General features: G+C 40.2%; 1 protein-coding gene across 8 annotated transcripts in view; it reads right to left on the bottom strand.

Moving 5' to 3' along the window:
- zbtb47b (zinc finger and BTB domain containing 47b) overlaps positions 1-17300 on the bottom strand; it is a 277731-nt gene that overhangs the window by 31733 nt on the left and 228698 nt on the right. For all 8 annotated transcript variants that reach the window (XM_043690834.1, XM_043690830.1, XM_043690837.1 and 5 more), the window contains one exon: positions 2345-2492. In XM_043690834.1, the coding sequence (XP_043546769.1) occupies positions 2345-2492 (148 nt within the window). The remainder of the gene's footprint in view (positions 1-2344; positions 2493-17300) is intronic.

Below are 17300 nucleotides of genomic sequence, written 5' to 3' on the forward strand. Positions count from 1 at the left end.
TTTTCTGAACCCTTTCAAGTTTCACAACATCTTTCCGATAGGAAGGAGACCAGAACTGCACGCAATATTCCAATAGTGGCCTAACCAACGTCCTGTACAGCTGCAACATGACATCCCAACTCCTGTACTCAATACTCTGACCAATAAAGGAAAGCATAACAAACGCCTTCTTCACTATCCTATCTATCTGCGACTCCACTTTCAAAGTGTACAGCTGCAACATGACATCCCAACTCCTGTACTCAATACTCTGACCAATAAAGGAAAGCATAACAAACGCCTTCTTCACTAACCTGCGACTCCACTTTCAAAGAGCTATGAACCTGCATTCCAAGGTCTCTTTGTTCAGCAACACTCCCTAGGACCTTACCATTAAGTGTATCCATCCTGCTAAGATTTGCTTTCCCAAAATGCATCACCTCACATTTATCTGAATTAAACTCCATCTGCCACTTCTCAATCCATTGGCCCATCTGATCAAGATCCCATTGTGATCTGATTTAACCTTCTTCACTGTCCACTACACCTTCAACTTTGGTGTCATCTGCAAACTTACGAACTATATCTCTTATGCTCACATCCAAATCATTTATGTAAATGATCCTTGTGGCACTCCATGGTCACACGCCTCCAGTCTGAAAAACAACCCTCAACCACCATCCTCTGTCTTCCATCTTTGAACCAGTTTTGTATCCAAATGGCTAGTTGTTCCCTTCAACAACTTGCCCACTACTGATATCAGGCTCACTGGTCTATAGTTCCCTGGCTTGTCCTTACCACCTTTCTGAAATAGTGGCACCACGTTAGCCAACCTCCAGCCTTCCGGCACCTCACCTGTGACTATCGATGATACAAGTATTTTAGTAATAGGCCCAGCAATCACTTCTCTAGCTTCCCACAGAGTTCTCGGGTACACCTGATCAGGTCCTGGGGATTTATCCACTTTACGCTTACGCCTTTTTGATTTTTACATCTTCTGGATTTGTTTGGTCCAAGTTCTCTTCTTCCATTAATTACTTTTGTAATTAAAGGCTGTAGTTCAGCTGTTTGTTGTCTTTGAGAGCAGTTTCAATTTGAATGGGATTACAGGAAACATTGTTACTCCATTCAAAAGGCCCTTGGGATTTCCTTTGCACAAGTTCGCAGCCAACCACTGTGTACTGTCTTAATACTCCTGAAATGACAGCAACCAACACTGTTCCATCCTTCTTTCTCACTCAGTGTACCCAGTGAGCATTCATCTTGTCTTCGGTAACAGTCACTCATCTAACCATTGCCTATAAGGAGGAGCCACTGCAGTTGTTGATCTGGTCAGGTACAATATGTCACTTTTGTTCTGGTAGGCTTGATTAAAACAAAACCTCATTTTTATATAAATCAAATTGATGGATATTAGTGCAGAGGGAAAATCATGCATTATTTCAGCACTTAGCAAGCTGAGATCAGATAAAACAGTCCACTTATCTACTCTATCATTCCCACCAACAGCAAAACAACAATGTTGAAGAGATCATGCTCAATTTGGTGGGATGACACCACAAGTGCTTTCATTATTACATTATTTTCCATGGTATGTAGATCTAGAGAAGGTGATGAGCCATGCTGCAATCCATGCACTGTAAGTACATCAATAATGCTGTCAGATAAGGAGTTCCAAGACTTGGACTCTGGAGTGAGATAAACAGCATTTTTTTCAAAAAGCAAGAGGAACGAGTTCAATGGGATCCTTCATGAGTTGGTATGATGGCAAGGAAATCAAAGGTGATAAGGGAGTGTGGATTTTGAAACAAACGGATCAGCCTTAGTCTGAGTGAACAGCGAAGCAGACTCGAGGGGCCAAATGGTCCCTGCTACTACTATTTTGCATATTGAAATGGCTACAGGTTTTTTTCATGCTCTGTAATGATTATAGGCTTGGGTGTACAGGGCACAACTTCAAAATTTTCAGAAGATAAAAACTGAAGTCCTGAGAGGGTACTGCTATATTGCAAGAGTATATGATTGGTATAAGAGATAGATTTGTGGTCAGTGAAAGTTAACGCAGGAACTTTATGTCAACCACAAAGATCCAGGTGCCAAAACATATAGACAAAAAGGACAGAATGCAAAAATCAATCTATTTAACCTGCAATTAGTTTTTAATTTGAACGTTCACTCACATGTGCTCATTAACATTTGGCACTAGAAGTAACCTTGAAATTACCAACCGGGATTTTAATCATAACCAGAATTATCCATGATGGGTCTACTAACAGTGTCTTGAGAAAGAAATCTTAAGCACACGTTGGAAACTCCTGTCAAACTACTGAAAGTAGTAAAATTTTCAATGATTTAATGCACTTACCGACCATGTGCTTTCTGACGTGGGCCATTGTGTAAAATTTCTTCTCGCAGATTTCGCATGAAAATTTTTTCTCTGCATAACCGTGTACTATTTTATTATGTTCATGAAGTGACCAGAGCTTCTTAAACCCCTTCCCGCAGGTGACACACTGAAATACAGAACAGAATGTCTCTTTTTAAAAAAAGGTGTCAGCTTAACTCTCTCAGCATTTACAGGAGATAGAAAATCTAGAGAGGTGGCCTGTGTATAGTAGCTCCTGATGGATACTCAAGCCACAGCTAATTAAGAAATCAAGTTAAAATCTGTGTGGTTTGTTTTTACACAATGTACAATTGAAGAAAGTGGAAAATTAGCAGTAGAAAGATTAGAATTTGAGGTCCCACAAGTTTAATTTGCAAGCATGTTCAAGATTACTACATTTCTAGTTTATGTATATTTCAGTTAGGTCTGGTCTTTTCCACAGATTCCATGCATCTCTCCTGTCCAAATGACCTGTTGTGACAACAGATGAGAGGGGTTTGGTCTCTGGGGAGTGACATTCTGTGCAAGCAATTTGTCAAGTAGTTCATTTTCACAGAACTGAAATTACTGTGATGGTGGAGGTTTATATTCTGGCATTTGGCAAGACAACTTTTTTTATGGTGACACAGTGAGAAAAAACTATGGTTTTAGTACTTCAATGCTCAAAACTTCAAAAACAAGTGTAGGTATAGGCTCTAAGATCCCTTGGGCAAGTTATTGGGACGTCTGTGTTTAATCTTACAATCATTGAACAGAATTTCAAAATTTCACAACACTGAATGTCCTCAATGACAAATCCTTTAACCGGAGACCCTGACTTCTAGGTTTAGGCACCCTCGTCAGAGGAATTTTCCTCTCCATCATCTCTCCTTGAATAATTTTAAATTGCGAAGAGCTTACACTTGAGAGTATTATTGCATAGAAGTAACCTTGAAATTACCAACCAGGATTTTAATCATAACCAGAATTATCCATGATGGGTCTACTAACAGTGTCTTGAGAAAGAAATCTTAAGCACATGTTGGAAACTCCTGTCAAACTGTCAATCCTTGCTCTAACCCTAGGTTTGCATCCCTCAAGAGCCCATTCAATTTCCTTTTGAAATTAGTCATTGTCTTTGCTTTCATGATTCTCACTGGCAGTAGGTTGCAGGTGATTTTCTACTTTTACACTCCCACTGTATCTCTTCTCCCATAATGACCTGTATCCTCGAGTCCTTGCCCATCAGTTAACAGGAACAGTAGTTTTAAACTCTTGAGAACATAAACGCCTTCAACACTTTGCAACACCAAGCATTGCAAAGGCTGATTCATCTCCATTTCCTCTTTAGTTTGAGTGTGGATGACTTAACTGATGCCACCCAACCTTCCCTCTCCAATTCCTCCCAGCTGTAAAACAACTAACACTGCATATTACACAAGCAGGTTAACTGAACTTCCTCACTCTCCATTACTTCTAAGCAGCATACGCGCTACACAATTTTCCATAACCACAAGATCATTGAAAAATGTTGATTTATTTGTGGATGAACTCTGCCGGTAATCTGATAACAGAGGCCTCTTACTTACATTTGAGTAACAGGCAACAATGACTTTAAAAATCACAACTTTGCTGTTTTCATGATCAGCTTTACAGTTAGGAACAATAGACAAAAACAGAAATTGCTGGAAAAATTCTGTGGAGAGAAATCAGAGTTAATGATTCAGGTCTAGTGACCCTTCCTCAGAACCAAACAATTTCACTGCTTATGTATAAATTCTGATATTGAAAAATCTGAAATACAAAGAAGAAATAACAGTAATAGACTGTGCAACCCTTTCAACTTGCATTCAATAAGATCTTGCTGAACTTCTATTTCAACCCTAGACTTGATACAACTTGAAAACACTGACATCTCTTGCCAAGCTGCAACTTCAGCACTGTGCTCTTTTACATTGATGAATATGCTGACCAGCAAGTGTTTCACACTGCTAATCAATGTTACCTTAGCTGCTAATCGCTTACAGTGCCAATTCTCAAGTATCAGTTTACCATCAGACCCTGAAATTGATTGTACGCATGAATGTGATCCCATACACATGCAAATTTGCTGATGATACAAAGCTGGGTGGCAGGGTGAAATGTGAGGAGGATGTTAGGAGATTACAGGGTGACCTGGACAGGTTAGGTGAGTGGACAGATGCATGACAGATGTAGTTTAATGTGGATAAATGTATGGTTATCCACTTTGGTGGCAAGAACAGGAGGGCAGATTACTACCTAAATGGAGTCAAGTTAGGTAAAGGTGCATTACAAAGAGATCTGGGTGTTCTTGTACACCAGTTAATGAAGGCAAGCATGCAGGTACAGCAGGTAATAGCATGCTAGCCTTCATAACAAGAGGGATTGAGTATAGAAGCTAAGAGGTTCTTCTGCAGTTGTACAGGGCCCTGGTGAGACCGCACCTGGAATATTGTGTGTGGTTCTGGTCTCCAAATTTGAGGAAAGACATTCTGGCTATTGAGGGAGTGCAGCGTCGGTTCACGAGGTCAATTCCTGGAATGGCAGGACTATCTTATGGTGAAAGATTGGAGCGACTGGGCTTGTATACCCTTGAGTTTAGAAGACTGAGAGGGGATCTGATTGAGACATATAAGATTATGAAAGGATTGGACGCTCTGGAGGCAGGAAACATGTTTCCACTGATGGGTGAGTCCCGAACCAGAGGACAGAGCTTAAAAATAAGGGGTAGGCCATTTAGAACAGAGATGAGGAGAAACCTCTTCACCCAGAGAGTGCTGGGTGTGTGGAATGCTCTGCCCCAGAAGGCAGTGGAGGCCCAGTCTCTGGATTCGTTTAAGAAAGAGTTGGATAGACCTCTCAAGGATGATGGAATCAAGGGTTATGGAGATAAGGCAGGAACAGGATACTGATTGAGGAAGATCAGCCATGATCATAATGAATGGTAGTGCAGGCTCGAAGGGCAGAATGGCCTACTCCTGCGCCTATTGTCAAATGATGACAACTTACACATTCATGTGGAATTTAGAACATTCTAAGTTATTGCTAATGCCTGAGTGTGCAAGGACTCGATTCATTCAAACGCTGAGAATCAGGGAATATGGGCCAGTCTTACCATGGCTTGAAATGTATACAGGTACCTACATTGGGAATTGCTTTCATTCATCTCTGACCACATTCAGGGGGAATTAGAGATCAGAAATAGTTTTATGGATCTTTTAAATATGTTTGTTGCACTGACATTCCCATTTAAATATTCTAGTGCACAGATCACATCAGCGTTATTTCTTTATAATTTTGGTGGGAGACACACTTGAAGAAAATAAATCTTGACAATTCATGCATCTTTGATTTGACCTGAAGTCTAGAGAATGCATTCCAAGTTAAAAGCAAAAATTGGGACCGAATTTCAAAGTCAAGTCCTTCATTTAGTTTTAAATGGTGAACTACAAAACAAGAAAATGTTTAGCAAGGTGACCTGATAACTGAAGGAGCTATAATGCAGTTTTAATCAGAGGTGTTGTCTCAGAGAATTCTTCAAGGATGACACATTGTGGAGCTATTTTACTAAGTTTATTGAAAGGAAGCTTAACTAGTGCTGGATCTTTCAGGAAAAGATAGATTATTCAAGAACCCATTTCACAAACAGTGCCTTGCATGCAGTAAATGTGGTCCTTTTTGGTATTTGGAGAGAGGGATGTGGAGTTGAAGAAGTGTCAGAAATTACACCTCTTAAGTACTAAGTTTGGATTCCTTGTGCAGAAATCCAAATGTGATTGCCCCAGCTGATATTACTATTGGACAAAATCGGATCCCAGAATGAAATTTGACTTGAGAGATAATTTTCCACTAAAACATAAGCACAAAAGGATGCTGATTTGATTTTTAGCAATAAAACAGAAATTTCTTCAAGTCGAGAGTGTGGTGCTGGAAAAGCACAGGTGGTCAGGGAGCATCCAAGCACCAGGAGAATCAAGGTTTTGGGCAGAAGTCCTTAATCAGGAATGAGGCCTGTGGGCCGAGGGCTGAGAGATAAAAGGTGAGGTGGGGTGGGGGGCAGGGGGTCGCTGGGAATACAATAGGTAGATTAAGGTGGGGGAGAGGGGGTGAGAAGAGGAAAGGCGGGGAGAGGAGACAAATGAGGAAACTGGTGAAATCCACATTAATTCCATGTGGTTGCAGGGTCCCAAGATGGAAGATCAGGCGTTCTTCCTCCAAGCATTGGATGGTGACTGTTTGGCAATGGAGGCGACCCAGTACCTGCATGTCCTTGGTCAAGTCAGAGGGGGAATTGAAATGTTCAGCCATGGGGCAGTGGGGTTGGTTGGTGCCTTCATCTACCTATTGCATTGCTACTTTGCCCCCTGCCACACACCCTTTCCTTTATCTCTCAGCCCCCCAGCCTCATTCCTAATAGAGCAGGAACAGGAGAGTTAAACCCAAACTTGACTCTCCTGCTCCTTAGATGCTGCCTGACCGACTGTGCTTTTCCAGCACCACACTCTCGACTGACTCTCCAGCATCTGCAGTCTTGACTTTCTTCTAGAAGTTTATTGCGCAAAAGTAAAACTTAAATAAAACAAACCAAACTATTTAAAAATTGTAAAAAATTTCAAAACACACGACGAACAAAATTGCAACTACTTCCCAACATCATCTCTTTACATGTGATCAAATCCCGGTAACATTTTCTTTCTCTGTCTAGTCTAAACATGATATGGAGAGAGGTGTGTTAGACTGGGATAGATAAAGTTAAAAAACACACAACACCAGGTTATAGTCCAACAGGTTTATTTGGAAGTACTCATTTTTGGAGTGCTGCTCCTTTATCAGGTAGCTGTGGAGCAGGGTCATAAGACACAGAATTTATAGCAAATACAGACACTATGATCTTTTGCTGTAAATTGTGTCCTATGATCTTGCTCCACAGTTACCTGAAGGAGCAGTGCTCCGAAAGCTAGCATTTCCAAATACGGTAAAAACAATGACTGCAGATGTTGGAAACCAGAGTCTAGATTAGAGTGGTGCTGGAAAAGCACAGCAGTTCAGGCAGCATCCGAGGAGCAGTAAAATCGACGTTTTGGGTTAAAGCCCTTCATTAGGAATACAGGCAGAGAGCCTGAAGGGTGGAGAGGCTCTCTGCCTGTATTCCTGATGAAGGGCTTTTGCCCGAAACGTCGATTTTACTGCTCCTCGGATGCTGCCTGAACTGCTGTGCTTTTCCAGCACCACTCTAATCTAGACCCCAGTATTTCCAAATACACCTGTTAGACTATAACCCAGTGTTGTGGATTCTAAAACAAGTCAATCAGAAACAGGAGTAGGCTATTCAGTCTGTCGAGCCAGTTCCTATAACCTGCTCACCAACGCTAAAACTGGGTTCTGCCAGAGGTCAATCAACTTTTGATCTCATTGCAGCCTTGGTTCAAATACAGACAAAAGAGCTGACTTTCAGAGGCGAGGAGGGAGTGACATTAAAATGCAAGAAACAGGAGCAGGCTAGGTAGCCTCTCAAGTCTGACTGCCATTCTATAAGATCACAGCTGAACTGCCCAATGCCACACTGCTTCATTTTCAAAAATCTATTTTCTCTTTAAATACTTTCAATGATCTAGCCTTCACAGTTAGAATAAATACTTTTTTCAACTCAGTTTTAAACAAGCACCCCCTTAGTCTGTAAATACATCCCTCAGCTTGAGATTCCCCGACTTGTGGAAACATCTCAACATCCACCCTATCAAGTTTTTTCAGAATCCTGCATGTTTCAACAAAATCACCCCTCATTCTTCTAAACTCTCACGAATAAAGACCTAACCAAATAACCATTCTTGATAGACCTCCATTCCAGGAATTAGTCGAATGAATGTCTTTTGAACTGCTTTCAATGACAGTACTTTCCTTTCTACTAAAACTGTAAACAGTACTCCAAGTGCAGCCTCAACAATATCACCTCCAGTTGTACCAAGATGTGTATTTTTAAATTTCAACTCCCTAGCAATGGTCAAGATGGTGAAGGGCTGCCAGCACCTTAGAGTTGAACCTCAAATAAATCAATGCCTGTATGATAGGAGGTGCCTCTGCTTTTATTTGGCAAAGTTGTTTTTGATTGGATTGTAACAAAGCAGAATATATATATGACAGTGTAATCAAATCAGCCACTAGTAATGTGGCTGTTTGCCTTTGTGATTAATAAGAATTTATGCAGGACACAATTGCTTGTCATGTGATATGATTGTGCACTTTAACCTTTTCCTTTATTTGTTGATAAAATACCAAGGCAACAGGGAAAGAGGGCAAGAGTGTTTTTTTAAATTATTTGAGGGTACTGGGTTTCACTGGCTAGCCAGCATGTACTTCTCATTGATCACTGTGTGTACTTTAATTCCCAGTTACTGCATTCAATTATCTGCCCAAATAGATTAGATGATGGGCAGATATGCCAGACTTCAGTACCACAAAAACACGTAATAAAGCTACTTTCTAATCAATGTATTCAGGGATGTTATTTCACACTTCTGAAATAGGTAGGATTTGAACTTGGGCCTCCAGGTTCAAAAGGTAGAGATATTACAATTGCACCACAAGATCCCTACTATGTGGGCAGTGGGCTGTTATTGTGGTCTACTCAACCACTGAAAATAAGTGCTATAGGACAATAAATGCCAATGAATAACAAGCAGTTACATGTCGTTTCAAAGGATGAGCAACATCTGACCACATTCTGGATGGCTCATAGGGTGCGTCTATTACACAATGTTGTGCAAGTTCACAATCTCTGTGATTATGTTAAGTCAAAATATAGCTTGCAATCCCTGGACAAAAACAGAGACATTGAATGAAGTGAGAGCATACACATTGGAACGCTAACCTTCGTTTAAAGAGAAAGATTTAAATCTCAATGCACTGAATGGTAACAGATCTTTGTTAAGTAAATGGAGATGTGAAATGTATTTATCTGCATCACATGGAGGCTGTTTCCTTACTAAAATTAACACATGACTGAAAACAGGATCATTATAGCCACACCATGGTTTGTTCCTAAACTCTGTAAATAACACTGATGTATCAAAGGTCACTTGGTCATGTATAGGAAGACATCAATGTATGGAGTAACTAATTTGCAATATCAAGATTGTCAAGAAACCAAGCTAAAAAGTTAATGCTGAAAAAGTGTGCAAGGAGGAAATAAATACGATACCTCAGATTCATTTCCCATATCATCCTGTTTATTACAGGTGTGCAGTTTTAATGCACTGTTTCACCAATTTTCATTTTTAACCTAACTTCTAGTTTGTGCAATAATTTAAATTAATCACATCAAAAGCACGAGGATACATATTTGAAGTGTTGTAACCCCAAGGATTACAGACTAAGTGATGGAAAGTAGAATTAGGCATGATAGTTCTTCTTTAACAGACAGATGAAGTGGGCCTTCTGTACAATATATTTTCTGTTATTTTTAACTCTATGAGATAAATAATTGGCATACTGATTTTCAAGCACAAGGTGCATCTGCTTAAATTATGCACACTCCTATTACATCTGGCCAGGAATTAAGAATTAATTGCAGTCCATGTATTAAAAATTAGAACTTTTTGTTGGATCATAATATGGATCATTAATTCTTGTGGTACCCTCCTCTCTGTTCTCTGAAGGCCATGTAATTCACACATGAATGGATGTGACAAAAGTACTGATTTCATGGCCAGATATGGATGGACTTACAAAATGTACCACCTGATCTTGCTCTCGTTTGCCAAAACCTCCTCTCCTGATCATTCTGCTCTACAAAAATCACCCTCAGTTTCTTTTATCTATCTTTCATGGACTCTTAACTTTTCCTTGCCCGCTCTCCTCTAACAAGTATAAGGATGCTGTGAAATATTTGCCACGAGCATTGAGACCATCTTATTAGCTGCCCCTGCTACTTTCCCTCAACCACTGGGTCAAAATTCCAGCCCAAGCCCTGAACTTGCATCTTCCTCTGGTTCCTTACATGCCCTGGCACAGTTCTTCTTGTGCGAGACCCATCTCAAACTCCCTGAACCCATGGAAGTGCTGATTACTCAATTTTCAGCTCAACTCAAGCATTCAAGAGTGCTGGATCATTCAGAAACATTGCTCCATTAAATGGGAAAATGGCATGTGTTTGGGCACTAAATCAAAATGCTCAAACAGCCAGTACTCAAATGGCCTCCTTCTGTAATATCACAATTCTGTGATATTGTGAATGTCCTTCCTGGTTCGCATTTCAGCTGATTTTGTTACTGATGTTCTCTTTTGTGCCTCCCCTGTTTGAAGTCTACCATCACCTACCTTCCCTCAGAAAACTCCCCTTGCCTCTTCCATCTTTGCAAACTACTGCAGCAGAAATTTGTGGCTTCAGGTGATACTCTAAGACTTGAGCACAATTACTGAGGCTGACACTACAGTGAGGCACTGATGAACTGCTACATGATCAGAGTTTCCATCACTTGGATGAGATATTAAACTGTGGCCCTGTCTGCCCTCAGAGGTGCAACTAAATAAAACCCTCAGTGATATTGTGAAGAACATAACAGGTGTCATCTCTAGTATCCTATTTTACCTTTGTTCATGGGATGTAGGTATCATTGACTTGATTAGCATTGGAAAGGTGGTATTATTGCTAGACTAATAATCCAGTGACCCAGACAATGTTGTGGGCACCTCTATTCAAACTGCACCTTGGCAGATAGTAGAATTTGGTTTCAATGAAAAAGAAATCTGGTGTTAAAGGTCTAATGATGATCATGAAACCTTTGTCAATTGTTGGGAAAAACCCATCTACTTTGCTAATGCCCTTTAGGGAAAGAAACTGCCATCCTTACCTGGTCTAGTCTACATGTGACTCCAGACCCACAGCAATGTGGTTGACTCTTAACTGTTCTCTGGGCAATAAATGCTGGCCCACATCCTGCGAATGAATAAATAAAAATAAATATTGTTCTTCCCTAATTATCCTCAAACTGAATGGTTTCCTCGGCCATTTCAGAGCAGTTAAGAGCCAACCACATTGCTGGGGATCTGGAGTCAAATGTAGGTGCCAGATTTTCTCCAATAAAGAACATTAATGAGCCAGATGATTCTGACCAATTTTCAACCTGATCACAATCACAAACACAGATTCACAGGTCATTGTCATTTTGTTGTTTGCTATGTTGCCATATTCCCTACATTACAATAGACTACACAGGGTTTTGAAATGTATAGAGGTTATGAAAACATTTAAGTAAATGCAAGACTTTCTTTTTATTTCCATTTGCCCTTTCCTTTTGTCACCTCTCAAATCCATTCCCACCTTTGTCAGAACTCCATGTTTTAAACTCTCCAATCAAATTTTTTCCCCCACCACAGAACCAAATGGCTCTTTTCAAAAATTACAAATGACATACGATGAGATCACGCTAAAGGCAAACTATGCCCGCATTGATTTGTGGGCTTTGACACAATTGATCATGCTGTGCTATTCCACGGCCTTTGCAGGCTGGGTTGTCTGTGCTTGCTCAATTACTTTTTAAATGTATATAAACGTGCTAATAAATGGTAACAGTTTGTCTTCCTGCCCCACACTGTTACCTCCAGTTTGGACCTCTCCTATTTCTCTAATACTTGTTATTCTTCACTCAAAAACAGCATCAGTTTCCACATGTATATTGACAACACACAACTCTACCTCACCACCACCACCTCGCTGACTCTTCACTCTCTCCAAATTATGAGACTGTCTCTCTATCTGGTTAAGAAAGAATTTAATCCACTGAAATAGCAAAATTTGTGTTTTCTGACATTCACCAGAACATGTGATACTGTAAAATTACAAACAGTTACTGTGAAATTACTACAACAGCAAGAATAAGTGGGAGAAGTGAGGTGGAAAAGATGTTGACTTATGTGGTGATGCTTTTGAGTGCTTCAGCAAGGAACAGCTGATAGCTGATGACAACAGAAATACCCTTCATACAGCCAAATAGAGAAAACAATAACTAAAATCACTACTAATAGCAAGAAAAGGGATCCGTTACATGAAAACAGATACTGCTCCACAGTAAGCTTGCTGATTTCCTCTGTGCACACTTTCCAGCTGTTTACAGAGATGTATTGTAGATCACACTTGTTGCCTAAGGAAGGAGAAAGAAACACAAACCAGGAATATCACCGTAACGAGAAGGTGAAAAGCTTAAAGTCTATATGGTCTATTGTCATGGGTGTGTCTCTAGATTCTGCTTGGTGGTATATTCTGTTTTCAACAGTACCAGACTGTGTAAATCTCACTGCATTGGAAAGACTAAAAACATTAACTTCAATCTCTACAACAAACTCCACTCAAGCTGCTGGCTCTATTCCTCTCTCAGGCTAAACCAGATAAATCACAGCTTGGTATTATACCTGTCCCAGGGATGAGCTTCTAATCACATATTGAAGTCATCACTAAGCTTGCCAATTTCCAATGTTGTAAACAGACTCCATCCCACCTCAGTTCATTTGTAGGATCACTCATCGATGCCGTTGTTACCACTAAACTAGACTATCCTACCACATCTCAGCTGACCTCCCACGTTTTACCCACCACAAACATGATATTATCTCCAACAATGGACAACTCCCATCAAATTTTATTCATCCATCATCCCTCTGCTCACTGACCTACGCAAGCTGCGAAGTTAGCAAAGTCCTTTGTTTAAAATTCTCATCTTGGTTTTCAAAACCCTCTACTTTGCCACTGCTGAATAGCCCAGTATCAAAATCCCAGGAGGTTCTCATCGATCAGAAACTTAATTGGACCAGCCATGCAAATTCTGAGTATACAGGAGCACCTTCAGAGGTTGGAAATTCCGCAGCAGGTAACTCTTCATCCAGTTCCTATAAAGTACATTTCAAATGTGTTTTGATCGAATACTTTCCACTTGCCCAAACAAGTGAATTTTCATAGTATTCAAGAACCAATTCAGAAGGGTTAATAAATACTGAACTTACCAACAATGCTCACATTCAATAAGCAAATTAACAGTAAGATTCTAATCTCTTGAGCATTTCTACCTTTAATCACTCGTGTATACAGCTGCCAGGACCTTGAACTGTGGAACTCTGTCAATATTTCTCTGTATGTATCTCAACTTTTTTTTTTAAAAACTGACCTCTGATCCAAGCTTGTGATCGTCTAACCTAATATTTCATTGGTACTCAGCTTGAATATTCTTTTAAAAGACTAGACCTAGCTGTTCACAAGATAGGATATGTAAAATATAATAATCAGTCATATGTAGCATGCAACTCAAATGCTTATAGAGTCAGAGATGTACAGCATAGAAACAGACCCTTCGGTCCAACTCGTCCATGCCAACCAGATATCCTAAACTGATCTGCTCTCATTTGTCAGCACTTGGCCCATATTCCTCTAAATCCTTCCTATTCATATAGCCATCCAGATGCCTTTTAATTGTTGCAATAGTACCAGCCTCCACCACTTCCTCTGGCAGCTCATACCATACTGGGAAACAGTTGCCCCTTAGGTCCCTTTTAAATTTTTCCCCTCTCACCCTTAACCCATGTTTTCATCAAAGTACTCTGTAGTATTTTCTTTCATGCTTTGTCCTGGCAGAATAAAATCAGCTATTGGACCATCAGCATATAAAAATGACTATTTTGCCCTTCTAACCTGGGTGAAGAATTGGGTTTTTCCTACGTATTGTCAAAGTTTTTCAATCCTATGTTGTTCCTCTCCAGTGTATTGCTGGTTCAGAGCCACACTTCAAAGACTTCAGAGGTTCTTTTTTCCCCCCATCCTTCAGTTTTCTCCCCCGGTTGCTCTTGAAATCGGACTCTTCCGATGTCTTTTCCATGCCTATGGAATCTTCTCCTGTTCAGTTTTTTCTCAAAGCCATTCAAGGGTTTGGCCTGCTTTTGGAGTCTTTCACTTGTTACCCAGCTGCTCCAAAGCCTTTGGAGTTTCCATCCTGCCTTTGGATTGTTTGCTTTTCAACTGTGTCCCTTGGACTCAGCTTTAACTGCAGCTCCTATCCTTGAGGTTTATTCTTGAGCAAATACCATGTTTTTTTTCTTTTTTCTTTAAGCCAATGCAGCTGCCTGTACACTGGAGTATCTCAGGCTGTCAATGTCTACACATCTACTCTGGCCTGAGGTTGCTGACTACTTATCTCTAAGTAAGGCTCTTCATCTCCTGAATTTTGCCATATCTCTATCTGGAAATTCATTCTGCATGCTGATCATGTTTTACATAAAAAGTAAGTTTCCATACACTGAATGATCTTGCATACTTCCCTTAAATTCATAAATAAAAACAGAAATTGCTAGAAAATCTCAGCAGGCGTGGCAGCCTCTTTGGAGAGAAATCAGAGTTAATTTGGGTCCAGTGACCCAAAGAAGAAAGGAAGAAATTTCCGGCAATTTTTGTTCTTGTTTCAGATTTCTAGCATCCACAATTCTTACTGTATGTTTTCCCTTTAAAATCATCATTATTTAGATTTTCAAACTTAAGGTTTATTTGTCTAGTCTTTCATGGACAGCAGGATTAGTAACTGGCATTTATATGTGCTGCTTTTAAGTGCTTAAATGTCTCTTAGCAACTAGAATAGGGCATCACATTCAAGATTTAATCTAGCATCACACTAAATCAAGACCATCTCCTGCTTCTCAATGAATCAACACAAGCTTGAGTTTGCAACTCTTGATCTTAATGGTTCATGGAACATATTTGCACAGCCTCAATTACAAGCAAAATCTGATTAACTGTCAAAAAGGCAACTGACAGCCAGATACAAAACATTCACAGATATGCAGTTATTCTGTACTGTGACCCAAGTGGTTGCACAGGTAAGCAATTTGGAAATCATCTCTAGTATAAGAATAACAGATTGTTCTTTAAAAAAAGCCTTCAGTGAATCTAACATCAAGAAGAGATTAAAAAAAAAGTTCTTCCTTTCAAACAAAATTAAGGTACTGAAATTGCCAATTTCTCATCTTCACATAAAAATAATTTGCATTGTTAGCTAGCTCCTATTATTTTTATTTCCTACATCCTCCAATATGTCAAGATGTAATATTTGGGCTGCAATTCGTTTGGATATCAGCTGTCTGTCAAACAAAACCTATAATTTTTGCAAAGGTTTGTAATTAAAATCACTGAACAACCAGTCAATTCAGGACAAGGTACAGCATGTACTAGTTGGGGACAAAAAAATTGCTTTGGACTGTTATTAATTTACATTTGGCTATTGATCAAGTCTCAAACATATAACACAAACAGGAAAAATACAAATAAGAAAACACTTTAATTAGAATAATCAAAAGTAGCATTGTTCTGGGAGTCCAACATGCTCCAACTTTGGCTGCTGAGAATTTCCATCTTCGAGTCAGCATAATACAGCATGGAAACAGGCCCTTCAGCCCAAACTGATCCATGCTGACCATGGTGCCCACTTAGTTTGTTCCAACTGCTCACATTTGGTCCATATCCCTCTAAATCCTTCTTATCCATGTACCTATCCAAATGTTTTTTGAATGTTGCTATTGTACCTGCCTTAACCACTTTCTCTGGCTGTCCATTTCATATATACACAACTCTCTGCATGAAGTAGTTGCCCCTCAGGTCCTTCTTAAATCTTTTCCTCTCATTTTACTTTTAGCCTTCTAGTTTTCAATTCCCCATTCCTGGGAAAAAGACTATGTAAGTTCATCCTACCTATGCCAGTCATGATTGTACACGTCTCAATAAGGTCATCCCTCATTCTCCTACATTCCAAGGAATAAAGTCAGATCCTGGCCAACCTCTCCCCATAACTCAGGCCTACCTGTCCTGGCAATATCCTTGTAAATCTTCTTCGCCCCCTTTCCAGTTTACCTAAGCCTTTCCTTTACAGGGTAACCAAAACAGTACACAATACTCCAAGTGGGGCCTCACCAACAACTTATAATGCCCCAATTCCTATACTCAATGCCTCGACTGATGAAGACCAGCATGCTAAATGCTTCTTCACCACTCTGTTTATCTGTGACACCGCTTTCAAAGAACCATGTACTTGTACTCCTAGGTCCCTCTGTTCCACAACACACCTCAGCACCTTACCATTTACTGCACAAGTCCTACCTTGGTTTGGTTTTCCAAGGTGCAACACCTCACACTTATCTGTATTGAATTGCATTTGCCAATCCTCAGCACACTTCCCCATCTAATCAAGATCCTTCTGTAATTTTCATCAAAAAAATTACTAATCATGCCTTGTACATTCACATCCAGATTATTTATGTAAATAACAAACGTCCCAGCACCGACTCCTGTGAGACACTACCAGTCACAAGCCTCTAGTCTGGGAAACAACCTTCAACCATCACTGCTTCCCAACACTGAGCCAATTTTAAATCCAATTAGCTAGCTCATGGGATCCCATGCGAGCTAACCTTCATGACTAACCTTCCATGCCGGACCTTTTCAAAGGCCTTTCTAAAGTCCATACAAACAACATCCACTGCCTCATCCTCATCTATCCTCTTGGTTCCCCCATCAAAAAACTCAGATTTGTCAGACATGACTTTCCACGCACAAATCCATGCTGACTATCTCTAATCAGACCTTGACTATCCAAATGTTGAGGTAAAAACAATGACTGCAGATGCTGGAAACCAGATTCTGGATCAGTGGTGCTGGAAGAGCACAGCAATTCAGGCAGCATCCGAGGACAGGCAAAATCGACGTTTCGGGCAAAAGCCCTTCATCAGGAATAAAGGCAGAGAGCCTGAAGCGTGGAGAGATAAGCTAGAGGAGGGGGGGGGTGGGGAGAAAGTGGCATAGAGTACAATAGGTCAGTGGGGAAGGAGATATACACGCCGTGACATCGAACAATTCTTCCGTCGCCTCCGCCTCCAAGCTTACTTTCACAATCAGGACTCCCGCCCACCT

This window comes from Chiloscyllium plagiosum, chromosome 5, assembly GCF_004010195.1.
Source record: "Chiloscyllium plagiosum isolate BGI_BamShark_2017 chromosome 5, ASM401019v2, whole genome shotgun sequence".
In the NCBI taxonomy this organism is placed as follows: domain Eukaryota; kingdom Metazoa; phylum Chordata; class Chondrichthyes; order Orectolobiformes; family Hemiscylliidae; genus Chiloscyllium; species Chiloscyllium plagiosum.